This window comes from Narcine bancroftii, chromosome 1 (genome assembly GCF_036971445.1).
Source record: "Narcine bancroftii isolate sNarBan1 chromosome 1, sNarBan1.hap1, whole genome shotgun sequence".
Lineage (NCBI taxonomy): Eukaryota > Metazoa > Chordata > Chondrichthyes > Torpediniformes > Narcinidae > Narcine > Narcine bancroftii.
The window spans coordinates 491,385,565-491,401,902 of record NC_091469.1 but is presented as its reverse complement, the minus strand read 5'-3'; the positions used below and the strand labels follow the sequence as shown (position 1 = coordinate 491,401,902).

Here is a 16,338-nt window from a genome sequence, read left to right as displayed (position 1 = left end):
TCCATAAATCTTCGTCCGCGAAGCCAAGCCAAAGAAGAAAAGAAGAAGCTATGGGTGGGGGACTCCAAGTGGTCTTGCGGAAGGGTTCTGGGTTTAGGCGGAAAGCAGGGTTATTAATGAGCAGATGGTGGCGGAGCCAGCCCTCAGTACAACACACTACCAGTGCATCCCAGTTCCCTGCAGGGGAGAACGTGCAAACTTTAGAGTGATTGTTCTGGCTCATTTTAAAAAGGAATGAATACCCAGAAATTAGATCGCAGATTGCTTTTTTCATTATAACTCATTTGAAATGTCTCACCACTAAATGACAACTATTTCCTGTTGGTGTCACGTCATCACAGAAATTACACAAGGCACCTCCGGTGTCAGACACTACAAGACACTCCATCATTTTCTTCAGAACATTGCAGAAAATTAAACCATGTTGTCCTTTTGTTGTCCATGATCAGACATTGGTGGGGCAATGCAGCCTTTACAACGTGGACTGGTGGCCCAATGAGGTAAGCTCCACATTCACTGCTTTCCCCCCTCACCCTGACGCACCCTGCGCATCTGAGCTGCCAACAGTCTCCAATCCCCCCCCCCCCCACTTTACTGATCGCTTACCCAACCTTGGGCTGCGATTGAGTCTATGGTCAGTGCTCTCTTACTGGGCAGCCCCAGACCACAAGTACCTGTGGTCCTTCAAAGAGCCTGCGATGGCAGCAGTGGCAACTCAGACTGAGTGCTTGTTGGTGAACTTCCCTGCTTGGCTTTCTCACCCACTCCCGAGGCATCAAAGTCCTCTTAGTCAGATTCTCCACGTTCCCAGCTGAACCAGCCTCGAGGATGTTACTCATTCTTCGGAGACTTTGTTTTGAGGTGGGGCAGTTGGTGGAGTTGCTGCCTTACAGTCCAGACCTCAGTGCTCACTGTGGAAATGGCATGTTCTCTATATCCCAAAGATGAGAGCTTATTGTCTTTAGATGAGTGCAATGCACAGAGGCTCCAAAATTCTTTATTGTGCACAGGTGGGTAGGATACACTCACTACAGAATACATAATATTACCACAGTATGCCAAGAAAAAAGAGACCATGAATACTAAAGGATAGATAAATATTCACAGTTGCAGTCAGTGATAGAAAATGTGATGCTTCAGTTGATCGGGCAGATCTTTGGGTGGTCCCGGTTCAGGTTAGGTTGTGACCAGAGATCAGGATGTTATGATTGCCTTCTTGACGCAGATGCTGAGCTTCTCCAGCACTTTTGTGCTTTGAACTCGACCCCAGTGTCTGCAGACTTTCCAGTTTAATCCTTTGAATTCCGTGTCCCCGTTTTCAGGGAATACCAACCAGGGCATATACTCTATATCCCTGTTTTCCGGGATTGGTTTTACACCCATCAGCTGGTTCGTACTGGTGTTTGTACTGCAGTTTACCTATGGTCTCAGTCTGGAGTATGTATTATGAAATGGCTAGAGTCCAAACTCGCGTAGAGGTGTGGATTGGTGTGTTTATTAGCTGTTTGGGTTTGGGTGAGGGCTTGAATCTGGGGGAGCTGTTAATGGATCAGTGGGTGGACTGAAGGGCCTCTTTCCATGCCTCTTTACACTGATTATACTGTAAAGTTTTAATTTAGCAAATAACTGTGTGCAATTCTGAGCACCCCATCAAAGGGAGAATATGGAGGCTTGGGAAAGGATACAGACGGGGATGTTGCCTGGATGAGAGGGTGTGAGCTGTGGGGAGAGATTGGACAAACCTGGGTTGTTTTCTCTGGAAGATCAGAGACTGAGGGGAGTCCTAATGGAGGTTTATCAAATTGTGATGGTAAAAATGTCAAACAGTAGAGGATGTGTTGGGCGGGGTGGGGGGTGGGGTGGGGGGGTTGGAGGAGGTGGAGAAATAAAGGGAGATGTGTGGGGCTAGTTTTTGTTACACAAGAGTTGTGTGTCCCTGGAGTGGACTGCAAGGGATAGTGGTTGAAGCTCGTGATGTTTGAGGTTTCTGGAGATGCAGGGAATGAAAGGGTATGGACTCTGTTCAAACAGCAGACTTCAGCTTAGTTAGACATCATGGATAGTGCAGACACGGGCTGAAGAGCATGTTCCTGTGATGGGCCCTTCAAGCCTCTTTCTAAATTTAGAGATTCTGAGGGCTTCTATGTTCTGTCTTCAAGCCTAAATCCGTTCACCTCTCACCAAGAAATTAACCTGAGGGGAGATGTTTTTTCATAGTTAGTCACCGATCAATCGGTGTGAAATCACATTTCTTCACAACTTCTGACATCAAACGTCAACGAGGGATGCTCATGACAAAGCTGTAATTTACACATGTATCACCATGCGATCGTTGAAATCAAGCCACCTTATTGCTGATCTTGTGTTTGTCCGTAGAATGAATTGTATATTGTACTTATTTATATGACAAGGGAAGAGTTATTGGGGCAACAAGGCTCACCCCACCAGGTTCAGGAACAGCTCCACCATCAGACTCCTCAACACCAAACTCCATGAGGGACTCATTTAAGGAGGCACTTTATTTATTATGGAATATTTATTTTCTGTATTGCTCAGTCAGTTTTTTTGGGAATTCTTGTTTGTGTTTCTCTTCTTTGTCCAGTTTTTTGCATTAACATAAGCAGAAATTCCGCCTGGCCCACAGGAAAAAGGATCTCAGGGTTGTATGCGATGTCATGTATATACTCTGACAATCAATCTGAACTTTGAATGTACTGACAGTGAAATTCTTGCTGCGCCTTCCCAGGAACATACAATACACAAACCAAAATTAAATGTAATTGAGACTCCACAAAGAGAAAAAAATGGTAAATCTGAAAGGGAAACGACAGTGGTATGGACAGACCTTGATGGTCAACAGCCTGATAGCTGTTGGGGGAAAAAAATGCTGGACTTGCAGCTTTGCCTCCTTCTGCCTTGAAGGTAGCAGCAAGAAGAGTGCGTGGAAGGGAGATGGGGGCTGCCTTCTTGAGGAAGCACCTTGTGTAGATGTCCCCAATGGACAGGAGGTCAATGCCCATGATTGACCGGGTGGGGTTGGCACTTTTTGCTCCTGAGCACTTGGGTTTCCAAAACGGCTGTGATACAACCAGTCCGTGTGCTTTCCACAGTACAATGAAGTATTCGACGACATGCCTAATTCCTACCCCCCCCCTCCCCCACTCCAATTTCCTTGGGGACATTGGTTTACTTCCTTGACCCAGGAACTTGAAGGTACTGAAACATAATAGTCTGCAGATGCTGTGATCATATAGTAAAATCGCAGAAATGCTGGAAGAACTCAGCCAGTCTCACCAACGTTTCAGGCCTGAGCCCTTCTTCAAGCTTCATACCTCCCTTGTCCAGTGTTGTTTCTGATGGGTTCAAAAGGAAGCTGCTGAACTCAAGAGTTTTGTGAGGGGGCGAGACCCGTGTGGGGGGGGGGGGGAGGGGTGAGACTGGTATGCAGGGGGATGAGACCGCTGTAGGGGATGAGACCAGTGTTGGGGGAGGTATGAAACTGGTATGCAGGGGGGAGAGACCATTGTGGGGAGAGGGGTGAGACTGGTATGCAGGGGGGGGAATAAGAGACCGGTGTGGGGGGAGGGGTGAGACTGGTATGCAGGGGGGGGTGATGGGGGGGGATAAGAGACCAATGTGGGGGGGAGGGGTGAGACAGGTATGCAAGGTGTGCGTGGGGGGGGGGCTAAGACCAGTGTGGGGGGAGGGGTGAGACAGGTATGCAGGGTTGTGTGTGGGGGGGGGAGGGCTAAGACCAGTGTGGGGGGAGGGGTGAGACCAGTATGTGGGGGGAAGACCGTATTTGTCACAAGTGCGGTACAGTTTGCGTAATGGTTAATGCAGCACCGGTGATCCAGGTTCGAATCTGGCACAGACTATAAGGAGTTGTACATTCTCCCCATGTCTGCGTGGGTTTCCTCCAGGTGCTCTGGTTTCCCACCTTCGTTCCAAACACATGTAGAGTGAATAGTTTAATTGGTCATGTGGTTGAATTTGGGTGGCACGGTGTCGTGGGCCAGAAGGGCTTGTTACCGTGCTGTATCTCTAAATTTAATACATGAAATTAAAAAGAATAAGAACCGCCGAGAGTCTATGGCTTTCCTGTCCTGTCACATCCTGTAATGGGCCTTTGTAACCCTGCGAGGATTCCTGATGGGCATGGGTTTCAATGCAGGTGGATTAGTCTGTCCGGGAAGCTCCTATAAACTGCTACGTGACACTGGTCAAGAGGTTCCCAGCAGGTGGTTCAACTGCTGTCTCCAGTTCAAGGTGAAGCATGGTATCACTTGACTGCACAGACACAACCTGATGAGGCAGCTGGAACTTGTGGTCACACAGCAGCCACCGCAAGTAAAAGGCAGTGCAGGGTGCAAGCCTGAGCCCTTCATCACTTTGTTAACCCCAGTTTTGAGCCTGTTTTTGGTGTACACAGCCCAGTGTTCCTCCTGTCACTTGCCCACAGCTTCCTCTGCATGCAATGACTTGTACAGCACGCCAGCACTCAGTAAGGTCAAGTTTATTGTCTTCCAATTCCAATGCCACAAGTGCAACCTGACAAAACAACATTCTCCGGTCCTTGTGGTAAATGCACATACATACGCAGGATAAATAAATAAATCATATATGCAAATCAAGATTGTTTTGTGAATATGAGAATCTCAGATGATTAATGTAAGCAGTTCCTTTGATCGTTTGGTGGGCAGGGTGGAAGGAGTCCTCAATGACCTTGTGCGCCCTCTTCATACAACAATCCTGGTAGACAATGCCGAAGGGGGGGGAGCAAGACTCCAGTGATCCTCTCTGCCACTCTTCTGGTCCTGTGGATGGACCTCTGATCCATTTCTCTGCAGTAACCGTACCCCACTGTGATGCAGTCGGCCAGGATGCTCTCGATAGAGCTCCTGTAGAAGGTTGACATAATGATAGCCGGTGGCCTTGCCCGCTTCAGTCTTCTCAGGAAGTACAGTTGCTGATGCTAAGAAGGGAAGGGGTAAAAGAAACGAATTGTAGTGATGGGGGTTCCATAGTTAGAAAGATAGATGAGAAGTTCTGTGGAGTAGATCGTGAATCCCGAATGTTAGGTTTCCTTCCTGGTGCTGGAGTATGGTATATCTCTGATCAAATTCACGACATAGGTGGGAGGGTGATCAGCCAGATATTGTGGTCCATGTTGGGAGCAATGACATCGGTTGGAAAGGTGAGGAGAGTTCAGGGAGTTTGATGCCAGGATGGTTTCCCATGCCATGTGCTGGAGAGGTTAGAATTAGAAGGATAAGGCAGCTTAACAGGTGGCTGAGGACATGATGTGGCAGGGAGGGCTTCCAGGGAAGGTGGGATCTGTACCGATGGGACAGGTAGCATCTGAATTGGAAGAGGATTAGTATCCTTGCAGGTCGGTTTGTCTGTCTTGTCCCGATGGGTTGAAACTAGATTGGCAGGGGAAGGGGAACCAGAACGTTGGAGCAGTCAGTGAGGAGGAGAAAGGTCCTGCGAGGACTGCATGACTAGAGAGAAATCAAAGCTTTCTCAGCTGTATTTATTTTAATACAAGGAGTGTTGTTAGAAAGGCTGACGAGGTTAGGACATGGATTGATGCATGGGATTATGACATTCTTATTGGTGAAACTTGGTTACAGGAGGGGCAGGACTGGCAGCTTAATGTTCTGGGGTTCTGTTGGTTCAGACGTGATAGAGGGGGAGGGATGAAAGGGGGGAGTGGCATTGCTAGTGAGGGAAAAAAATCTCAGCTGTGCCAAGCTGAGGGTTTATCTAAAGGGCTATATGGGGATCGGGAAAGATGTGACCACATTGATCGCCCGATAGAGAGAATTAGAGGAGCAAATCTGTAGAGAGATGGCCGACCAATGTAAGAAGCAGAAAGTTGTGATAGTGGGAGATTTTAACTTTCCAAATATTGACTGGGATTCCCATACTGTAAAAGGACTAGATGACTTGGAGTTTGTGAAATGTGTTCAGGAAATTTTCTAATCAATATATAGAGGTAAAAAGTGAAGTTTTGAGAGAGCAGAGTTTGCATGTTCCTGTAAGGACTAAAGGCAAAGTTAACAGGCTTTCAAGGGATATTGGAGATCTGGTTATGGAGGTGTACAGTAGGTATAGGCATCAAGGAGCAAATGAGATACTTGAAGAGAACAGAAAATCTAAGAAAATACTCAATAAGGAAATCAGGAAGGCGAAAAGAAGACATGAGGTCGCTTTGGCAGATAATGTGAAGGTAAATCCAAAGGGTTTCTTCAGGTATATCAAGAGTCAAAGGATAATAAGGGACAAAATTGGTCCCCTAGAGGATCAGAGTGAACCTCACATAGTGGGGGAGATCTTAAACCGTTTGGTTGCATCAGTATTTACTCAGGAAACTGGCCTAGTGTATAAGGAATGGAAACAGACACAAATGTCATGGAACAGATGGAGATTAAGGAGGAGGAGGTGATTGCTGCCTCACAGTGAATAAAGGGAGATAAATCCCCCTGGCTGGATATGATATTCCCTCAGACCTTGAGGGAGACAAGTGTAGAAATTGTAGGGTCCCTGACAGATATATTCAAAATGTCCTGAGCCACGCGAGAGGCGCCGGAGGATTGGAGGGTAGCTCATGTTGTCTTGTTTTTAAAATATGATAAAAATAACCCAGGTAATTGTAGGCTGGCGAGCCTGATGTCAGTAGTAGGTAAATTATTGGAAGGACTTCTGACAGATGGGATATATAGGTATTTGGACAGTCATGGGCTCATTAAGGACAGTCAGCATGGCTTTGTCACGTTTAATTAATCTTGTAGAGTTTTTCGAGGAGGTTACCAAAAAAGTAGATGAAGGAAAGGTTGTGGATATTGTCTACATGGACTTGAGTAAAATCTTTGACAAGGTCCCACATGGGAGGTTAGATCAGAAGGTTCAGATACTAGGTATCAATGGAGAGGTTGTAAACTGATATGGAAATTGGCTGTGTGGGAGAAATAGAGTGTGGTAGTGGATGGTTGCTTCTCAGACTGGAAGCCTGTGACTAGTGATGGGCCTCAGGGATCGGTGTTGGAACCATTGTTGTTTGTTGTCTATATTAATAATCTGGATGATAATGTGGTCAATTGGATCAGCAAGTGTTGACGACAGAAAGATAAAAGGTGTTGTGGACAGTGAGGAAGATTTTCAAAGCTTGCAGAGGGACATGGACTAACTGGGAGAATGGGCCAAAAACGGCAGATGGAGTTTAATGCTGAGAACTGTGAGGTGTTGCATTTTGGAAGGGCAAACACAGTAAGTAAATGGTCGGGAACTGGGGAGTGTGGAGGAGCAGAAAGATCTGGGAATGCAGATACATAAATCCCTGAAGGTGGTGTTGCAGGTGGACAGGGTTGTAAAGAAATCTTTTGGAATCAACCATCATAAATAAAAGTATTGAGTATAGGAGTTGGGATGTTATGTTCAGACATTGGTGAGGCCAAATTTGGAATATTGTGTGCAGTTCTGGTTGCCTAACTACAGGAAGGATATCAGAAAGATTGAAAGAATGAAGAGGGAATTTACTAGGATGTTGCCGGGTCTTTAGGAACTGAGTTACAGGGAAAGATTAATCAGGTTAGGACTTTATTCCTTGGAGCGAAGAAGAATGAAGGGAGATTTGATCGAGGTTTACAAGATTATGAGAGGTATAGGCAGAGTGGATATGAGTTGGCTTTTTCCACGTAGATTGGAGGAGATAAATACGAAAGGTCATAGTTTTAATTTGAAAGGGGAAAGGCTTATGGGGAACATTAGGGGGAAAGTTCTTCCCTCAGAGAGTGGTGGGAGGTGGAATGGGCTGCCATCTGATGTGAATACCGGCTCGATCTTAAGTTTTAATAATAAATTGGAGAGATACAGTACAACTCCGCCAGAGGTCCACCACTACGTCCGGGAGCCGAAGGTCCATCGCTGAGGCTGGGAGCCTGAGGTCCATCACTGCGTTTGGGAGCCCAAGGTCCCTGTTGCCACCAGGAGCCCGAGGTCTCTGATCAGTTCAGCTCAGAAAAAATTTTGGATAATTGAGGATTTCTGATTTGTTTGGGATATCCTCATTTATCTGAATTTTTTTTAAAAATTTGGATAATTGAGGATTTTGGAGAATCCGATTTCGGATAATCGGAGTTGAACTGTACATGGATGGGAGAGGGTCTGGAGGTTTATGGAATGAGAACAATTCAATGGGACTAGGGGGATAATGGTCAGCACAGACTAGAAGGGCTAAATGGTCCATTTTCTGTGCTGTAGCGTTCTATGGTTCCTGACAAGTGAGGAGATGTGTGTCCATGATAGGTCACTAGTTAAGAGAACTCCAAGGAACTCGGTGCTCTCCACTCTACTATAGGTTGTTCCTGGTCCTCCTGAAGTCCACGATCATCTCTTTCATCTTGTCCACGTTAAGACTCAAGTTTGTTACTCTTGCACCATTTCATGAGATTTTCCACCTTTTCTCTGTAGCGCGACCCATCGTTGTTGCTGACGAGGTCAACTACTGTTGTGTCATCTGCAAACTTGATGACCCTGTTGGACCTGGATCTGGTGATAAAGTTGTGGGTCAATAGTGTGAACAGGAGCAGGCTGAGCACACAGCCCAGAGATGCACCAGACAGTGCTCGACATTCTGTTTCCGGCCCAGGCAGACTGTGGTTTTTCTGTTTTGAAGTCCAGAATCCAGTTCCAGAGAGGGGTGTCGAGTCCCAGTGTAGACAGCTCCACCAACCTCTGAGGAATGATTGTATTAAACACTGAGTTGAAATTGATGAACAGCAGCCTGGCATAAGACGCATCGTTCTCCAGGTGGTCCAGGACGGAGTGAAGGAGTAAAGAAATCTGCCCATGGGTTGATTGATTCTAACAATGAACAAGCTTTAAATGAGATAGTGGCGTCAGGAGGGCCATCCCAAGTCGGTAAATGCAGTGATTAGGCAGGGTGAACTCAGACCGAAGCTGGGTGAAACAGTGTTCCAAACAGCTGCAGCCATCCCTCCTTTCCTGCCCACGTTTGACGATTCTTGCATTTGATACCTCCCAACACTGGGAAATATCAGCAGAATTGCCTCTGCAAAATTCTCCTCGTCATCAGGGAAGGCAGACTCTCTGAGGGCAGGGCCTTCTCCCAGGGATGATTACACTTGGTGCACTCTGTGGGCAGGCCCAACAGTGGTCCCCAAAGGGATAGCTTTGTCCTGAGAGAGGAGGCATTTGGTGTGTTTTTCAAGGACTACACCACTGATGCCCTGAGACCCCGGAAGGATGTTGATGCCCATGGCATTCATTGTTCAAGAAAAATTTCCCTTGGACTGCGTAGAGGAGGTTGAAAGAGACCGCCTATCAGGAACTTGGCAGGTGGACGGAGTTTAATGATGGCATGGTTAGCGTAGGAATTAATGCAACACTTTTACAGTGATCGCATCCAGCACAGGGGTTCGAATCCTGTCCTGTCTATAAGGAGTTTGTATGTTATCCCCATGTCTGCGTGGGTTTTTGCCAGGGACTCCAGTCTCCTCCCATTGTTTGAAACGTAACTGGGGCTGAAAGTCAATTGGGTGTGTTTCATAAGGGTCTGTAACCGTCTAAATTTTTAAAAATGCCTCCTTGATGAAAGTGTTAAATTGAACCCACATTCACCACCTCAGCTGGCAGCTCGTTCCACACTCCCTCAGCAGTATGGTGCAGGACAAGCTACAAAATTACTATAAATTACAATGATGTAAATATAAGATTTAAATTTTAAAAAATAAGAATGCAAACAAAGAGGAAAAAGTGAGGGGGTATCTGTGGTTCATTGTCTGTTCAGAAATCTGGTGGCGGAGGGGAAGGAGCTGTCCCTGAGTCGCTGGGTGTTCGTCTTCAGGCTCCAGTACCTCCTTCCTTTGCTTCTGGTCTACATACCTACAGACCCAGTCCCGACATGATCAGCCCGTTGCCGACCAACTTCGCTGACAGCGCAGGGTCTGGACTGTCAGTACCTCCTTCCTGATGGTAGCAGTGTGAAGAGGGCACGGCCTGGGTGGTGGGGGTCCTTGAGGACTGTTAGGTCTGCTTTGTTCATGAATGAGTGAGACAAACACCAGACTGAGTCGAAATCAGGGTTCTTTGTTCTTTATTACCGGATTGTAACACTTGCGACTAACAATGTTAGTTGGAGAATGCATTCTGCCGTTATCAGCAAAATGGTGATTTTTTATACCCTTGGATATGTGCTTAGAACATCATCATATCATTACTTGTCCAATGACTAAAACTGTTGCTATCCTTTCCCTGCTAGCTTCCTGCCTCTCAATCCATCAATGTCTCTCTTATCTTGTAAGTACAAGGATGCATTCTGTTACTCCTTAGTACTGGGTGACTCCTTCTCCGGTCCCATCTCATGATGTTTTACCTTACAGGACAGAGGCTGCTTTCTTAAGACACCGCCTCTTGTCGAAGTCCTGGTTGGAGTGTAAATTGATGTCTGTGATGGCGCTGGCCAAGTTCACAACTCTCTGTAGCCTGTTCCTGTATATTGAAATCTCCATACCCGACAGTGATGCAACAGGTCAGAATGCTCTCCACGGTCCACCTGTAGAAATTTGCAAGGGTCTTTGGTGATTTGTTAAATCTCCTCAAACTCCTCATGAATTATAGCTGCTGGCGAGCCTTCTTCACCATTGCATCGAAATGATGGCCTCAGGAGAGGTCTTCAGAGATGTTGACGCCAGGAATTTGAAGTTTCTTACGCTCTCCTCTGCTGTCCCCTCAGAGAGGACTGGTTTGTGTTCTGCTTTCCCCTTCCTGAAATCTACAATCAATTCATTAGTTTTGCTGGTGTTGAGTGACAGCATTCAATGAGCTGATCTTCCTCATTCTTGTATGGTTCATCATTAACGTTTGTGATTCTGTTGGCAACTGTGTTGTGCCTGGCCACCCAGTCATGGGTGTACAGTGAGTAGAGCAGTGGCGCAAGCACGCATCCTTGAGGTGCACCTATATTGATATAAGAGGAGACGTTGTTTTTGATTCATTCTGACTGTGAGGAAGTCAAGAATCCATCTGCAGAGGGGATTGAAGCTTGTTTAACCAGTACTGAGGGGAGGGTGGTGTTGTAAGCTGAGCTGAGTCAATTAAAAGCAGCCTGATGTCCATGTTGCTGTTGTCCAGGTGATCCGGGGCTGAGTGGAGAGCCAGTTGCATCTGCTGCGGAACGATCGTGGTAATGGGCAGATTGCAGTGGATCCAGGTCTTCGATACGAGTTAATTCTGGCCATAACAAACCTCTCAAAGCATTTCATCACAGTGGATGTTAGTTCTACTGGGCAATAATCATCGAGGCACCTCCCTCTGCTCTTTGTGGGAACGGGTATGATTGATGCCCTCTTGAAGCAGGTGGGAACCTCTGACTGCAGCAATGAGAGATTGAAAATGCCCGTGAACACTCCATTGGTTGACACAGATTTTCAGTAACCTGCCAGGTATGCCGTCACAGACTGCTGCCTTGTGAGGGCTCACCCTCTCGAAAGATGTTCTGTCCGTGGCCTTCTGAAACAGATATCACAGGGTTGCTAGTTTCTGTACGAATTCTCAGTGGGACCATTGCATTCTCCTAACCGAGCAAGCATAAAAGGTTCTCGGCTCATCGGAGAGTGAAGTTTCACGGCCATTTATTTACTAGATTCCCACCTATATTTCCCCGCCCTTATTTACCCCCACCTAAGTGCAGGAAGCTGAGGGGGACTTTATGGTTTATAAAATCTTGAGGAGCATCAATAAGGTGACTAGTTAGAGCCTTTTTCCCTTGGTCAGCAAGTCTAAAACCAGAAGGCAGAGATGCAAGGTGAGAAGGGAATGCTTTAAGAGACATGAGAGTGTCCCATGCTGGTTTACACACCAAGACACTTGGGAGATGAAATTGTACCATGAACTGGAGATACACACACAGACTTCTGCTCTGATTGGTCAGCTCTCGACTCTGCATCTCCCTCCTCCCATCACCCAACTCCATCCCTCGCTGGGATGTTCAGCAGCCCCTTCTGTGCTTCTGTCCTGACATCATTAACTCTTGCATAGGTGATCATGGTGGCAGAAAGGAGTGTTTCCCCGTCAACACACACCCCACTATACTGTTTCCATATACATACTCCTCCCAGTCTGCATCATAGCGCATCTGCACCATACTGTCCCCGTACACAGACCCACCGTCTGGGTAATAGTGCATCTCAACTATACTGTCCCTGAACACAGACCACCATCTGGCTAAGAGTGCATCCCCATCGTACTGTCCCTGTACAACCCCCTCCTATATCCCTATCCCCTCAGAGACCACGTACACCCCCGCCCGATCACCCTGCTCCCACTGGAGCAACGTTTTCTGGGCAGTCATACAAAGCCAATGCTGGAGACACTCAGCGATGCAGTCTGTATTTGTGAAGGGTGAACCCGCTGGTCGTGTTCAAGGAGGTGAGCACTGAAAAGATGAGGTCTGAGCTTCTCTGAGACAGCACTTGCTGGCTGAGTACTGCACAACAGAGCCTTTATTGACATCTATTTGTTTCCCCCTCCTCTCAGCACCTTAACATCCTGAGGGCAGGAAGACGAGCAGGGACGTGGTCGGTAGAGGGGACACCTGAAAAGTTCGCCATTTTCGGCCTCTTAACCGGACACGGCGTTGGTCAGAGGACAGAGGAGGTGGCCAGTTTCGAGACCTTCTGTGCAAGCCTGGGTCAGGCCATTGACTCAGCAGGAAGTTTTCCCTACTCAGTACAAGCCAGGACCCAGGCAGGGAATACGGACAATGATTTCAGCCATGGCACAAGGACACACCCTGGGGAGAGTCTGTGCTTAGAGCGCCCCTCCTGTGCATCCCGCACTGCAGAATCCTTGTGCAGGCGAGGAGAGGTGGCATGACAGCAGAATAAACACTTGGTGCACTCTCTGGGCTCCTGAGCAGTGACCGGAGGCTCCTGTGGGAGGACCTGAGGACATTCTTCACATCCCAGTGGCTGCACAACTCCTTACCAATTCTCTCTGGCCTTCCGAGAATGGTATCCTGACAAGGAAAGTACACGGGAGAGAGGGATTCTATGCTGTGTTGATTCACCCTTCGCTGATGGAACAATGTTTACAAATTCTCTGAACTTGATTGCGTGCTACTTGAAAGAGTAATTAGAACCTTGGATCCTTCTCCCTGTTGTCAGAGCTGGAGACATGGCGCCACGTTTACAAGCTTGACTTTGGGAGCAGTTTCCGGGGATATGTGACGTTGGTGAGCCCCCCGTCTCACCCAGCTCCACTGCAGCAAGGGGGGGGGGCCCTGTCCTTCAGCCGCCTCCCCGGGAGGCCTGCGCCGGTACGTCATGGCAGAACACGGCGAGCTGGTGGCGGAGCTGCCGCTGGTCGGCCGCATGACCACGCAGGAGCGGCTGAAGCACTCGCACAAGAGGAGGGCTCAACAGCTGAAGCGGTGGGCCCAGTTTGAGAAGGAAAGCCAGGGAAAGAAGGCCAAGCTGGACAAAAGGAGAAGCAGCAGAGCCCTCAAGAGGATCCGCTTTCCCGATGACGTGAGGCTGCTGGAGGCAGCTTCTCGCAATGACCTGGAGGAAGGTAAGGGACAGTTTAAAGTTCTAAGTGTTGTCATACAGTGTGGTAAGAGGGCCTTCTGGCCCATGAGCCCGTGCCACCCAATTGACCTACAAAGCCTGGTACATTTTGAAGGGTGGGAGGAAACCGGAGTCCCCGGAGAAGACTCATGGGGAGAACATACAAACTCCTTACAGACGGTGCCAGACTCGAATCCTGTCGCTGGCTCTGTAACAGCGTTGTGCTAACCATGCTGTCCAGGGTTCAAGTTTATTTAACTGCCAATTGTACAAGTACAATCTGATGAAACAGCATAACCCACGCACACAGACACACCGTACACATGCACGCCATCAGACTTCTGAATGAACAATGAACCACAGACACTACCCCTCTTCTCTCTTCTTTTGAACTAAGTTACTTATATTTTTTGAATTGTAATTTTTTTTGCCATTTTCGGCTATGACGCTGCTGCAAAACAACAAAATTTCCTGACGTGGTCATGACAATAAATTCTGATTCTGATATTAAAATAACTCGTATTTCTGGCTGAGCCATCATTGCAGACCACCGCAGTCCCTCAGCCGACAGGGTGCCAGTTTGCACATGCCTACATCAGACCTTGACCTTATCTGTGTGCCCACCTTTCCATGCCATTCTCCAAATGTTGCTCAAAGGAAGCTAATGCACCTGCCTTCGCCACTTTGTCAGGCCACTCGATCCACCAGAACTGTCCCCTCACACCCTTTCTAAATCCCAGCCATTTCACACCAACTGTCCATGGGGGACCTTATCAAATGCTTTCGTAAAATCCACCTAAATTACATCAACTCCCTTGTCCTCTTCTTTGTCACCACTTCAGAACATTCTGTCAAATTGGTAGACACATTTTCCTGCACACAAATCCCTGATGATTCTCATTAATTTCCCCCTGGCCATCCAAATGTTGACAGATTCTATCTTTCAGAATCCTCTCCAGCAGTTTCCCGACTGCTATCAGACTGACAGGTCTGGAGTAACCCGGATGATCTTCACAGTCCTTTTTAAACAACGGCAGCACATTTGCCATCCTCCAATTCCCCGTCATTTCTCCCATCCTCAGTGATGAGTCATGGCCTCGAGAATTTCCTTCCTGCCCTCCCACCACGTTCTGGGAGCACCTGGTCTGGACCCAGCGATTTAGCCACTTTGATTCAATCTGAGACTGTTGACACCTCTTCACTTCTTAGACATGTTCTCGGCCAACTTTAGTTACTTCCCTTCCTGTTTATCCTGCTGCACAGTAAATATATTCACAAAATGTTCATTTAAAATCCGTTACCTCTGGCCCCTCTTCATCCTCGAGGGGACCTTTTCTTTCCCTCAGAGCCATTTTGTTCAATGTAAATCCTTTTTTGGATTCTTCCCTAAAACATAGAACACAACAGCACAGTCCAGGCCCTTCAGCCCTCAATGTGCCGACCCATATATTCCTACCAAAAGAACTAAACCCTCCCTACCCCATAACCCTCTGTTTTTCTTCCATCCATGAGCCTGTCTAAGAGACTCTTAAATCCCCATAATGTTTCAGCCTCCACCACTATCCCCAGGAAGACTTTCCTGGCACCCACAACTCTGTGTTTAAAAAAAAAAATTTTACCCTTGACGTCTCCCCTAAACCTCCCTCCCTTCACTTTGTACACACATCCTCTGGTGTTTGCTATTCCTGCCTGGGAAACAGGCGCTGACTGTTCACCCTATCTATGCTTTGCAGAATCCTGTAGACCTCTATTAAGTCTCCTCATCCTTCTACGCTCCAAAGAGAAAAGTCCCAGCTCTGCAAACCTTGCCTCATTAGACTTGTTTCTCAATCCAGGCAACATCCTGGTAAAAAAATCTCCTCTGCACCCTCTCCACATCCCTCCTGTCTGGGTGACCCTACACTGTCTGCTAAAGCCATCTCAAAACCTCCTCCAGTCCTTTTTATTTTCCTCTTGAGGGATTCCCTCAAGCTGGTCTGTATGTGATCTGTGTCTCTGTATCTCTTATTAACCAGGGTTGCTTGACCTTGCCCTTTATCCCACTGGGAGCATGCTCATCCTGGACCTTCCCCACCACACACTCCAACACCTCCTGTTTGCCAGTCCTGCTTTTTCCCACTAACGTTTGAGTCCAGTTAACGATCACTACCCCTGCTGCTTGGTAAAAGATGGTCTTGCCCTAATTGAGGATTCTAACTGGAGGATCAGAGTTATCCTTTTCAAGAACTATCTGAAAGTGGTCACTGGTCCTCAAGGTGCTCCCCCACCATATCTCAGTTACCCAACCTGCTCTATTCCCCAGAACCAGGTCCCTTCCCCAGTCCACCTCCCCACATGTTGCTGGAGAAAGTTCTAGATGCATGTCACAAAGTTTACCCCATCCCCTAACCCTTTGGCATTTTCGGTCAGTACTGGGGACGTTGAAATCACCAACGATCACAACCTCTCCACTGATTTGCTCCTCCAGCTCCCAGTGACTGTTTGGTGGCCTGTACTGCATCCACATCCTCTTCGATTCCTCATTTACACCCACGCTGCCTCACACAATAGTTCTCCAACAATATCCTCTCTGCAAAATTTTCATTGACCAACATTGCAACCCCCCCCCCCCACCTCTCTCCCCAATGTATCTGTCAACAGTTCCCCAGAACATTGAGCTGTCAGTCCTGGTTCTCCATTATAGATTCACAGGTGCAAACAGTTGAGTCGGTGGTGAAGAAGGCAAATGCAATGCACAGGTTCATTT

General features: G+C 47.5%; 1 protein-coding gene across 5 annotated transcripts in view; it reads left to right on the top strand.

Annotated features, from left to right (window-relative positions):
• The window catches only part of ppp1r16a (protein phosphatase 1, regulatory subunit 16A), a 143,139-nt gene that overhangs the window by 73,200 nt on the left and 53,601 nt on the right, over positions 1 to 16,338 (top strand). For 4 of the 5 annotated variants that reach the window (XM_069915136.1, XM_069915138.1, XM_069915139.1 and 1 more), the window contains exon 2: positions 12,562 to 13,596. In XM_069915136.1, the coding sequence (XP_069771237.1) occupies positions 13,350 to 13,596 (247 nt within the window). In that variant the 5' untranslated portion in view covers positions 12,562 to 13,349. Of the gene's footprint in view, positions 1 to 363; positions 501 to 12,561; positions 13,597 to 16,338 lie in introns of those variants that run through there. The other variant, XM_069915137.1, reaches the window with a different exon arrangement.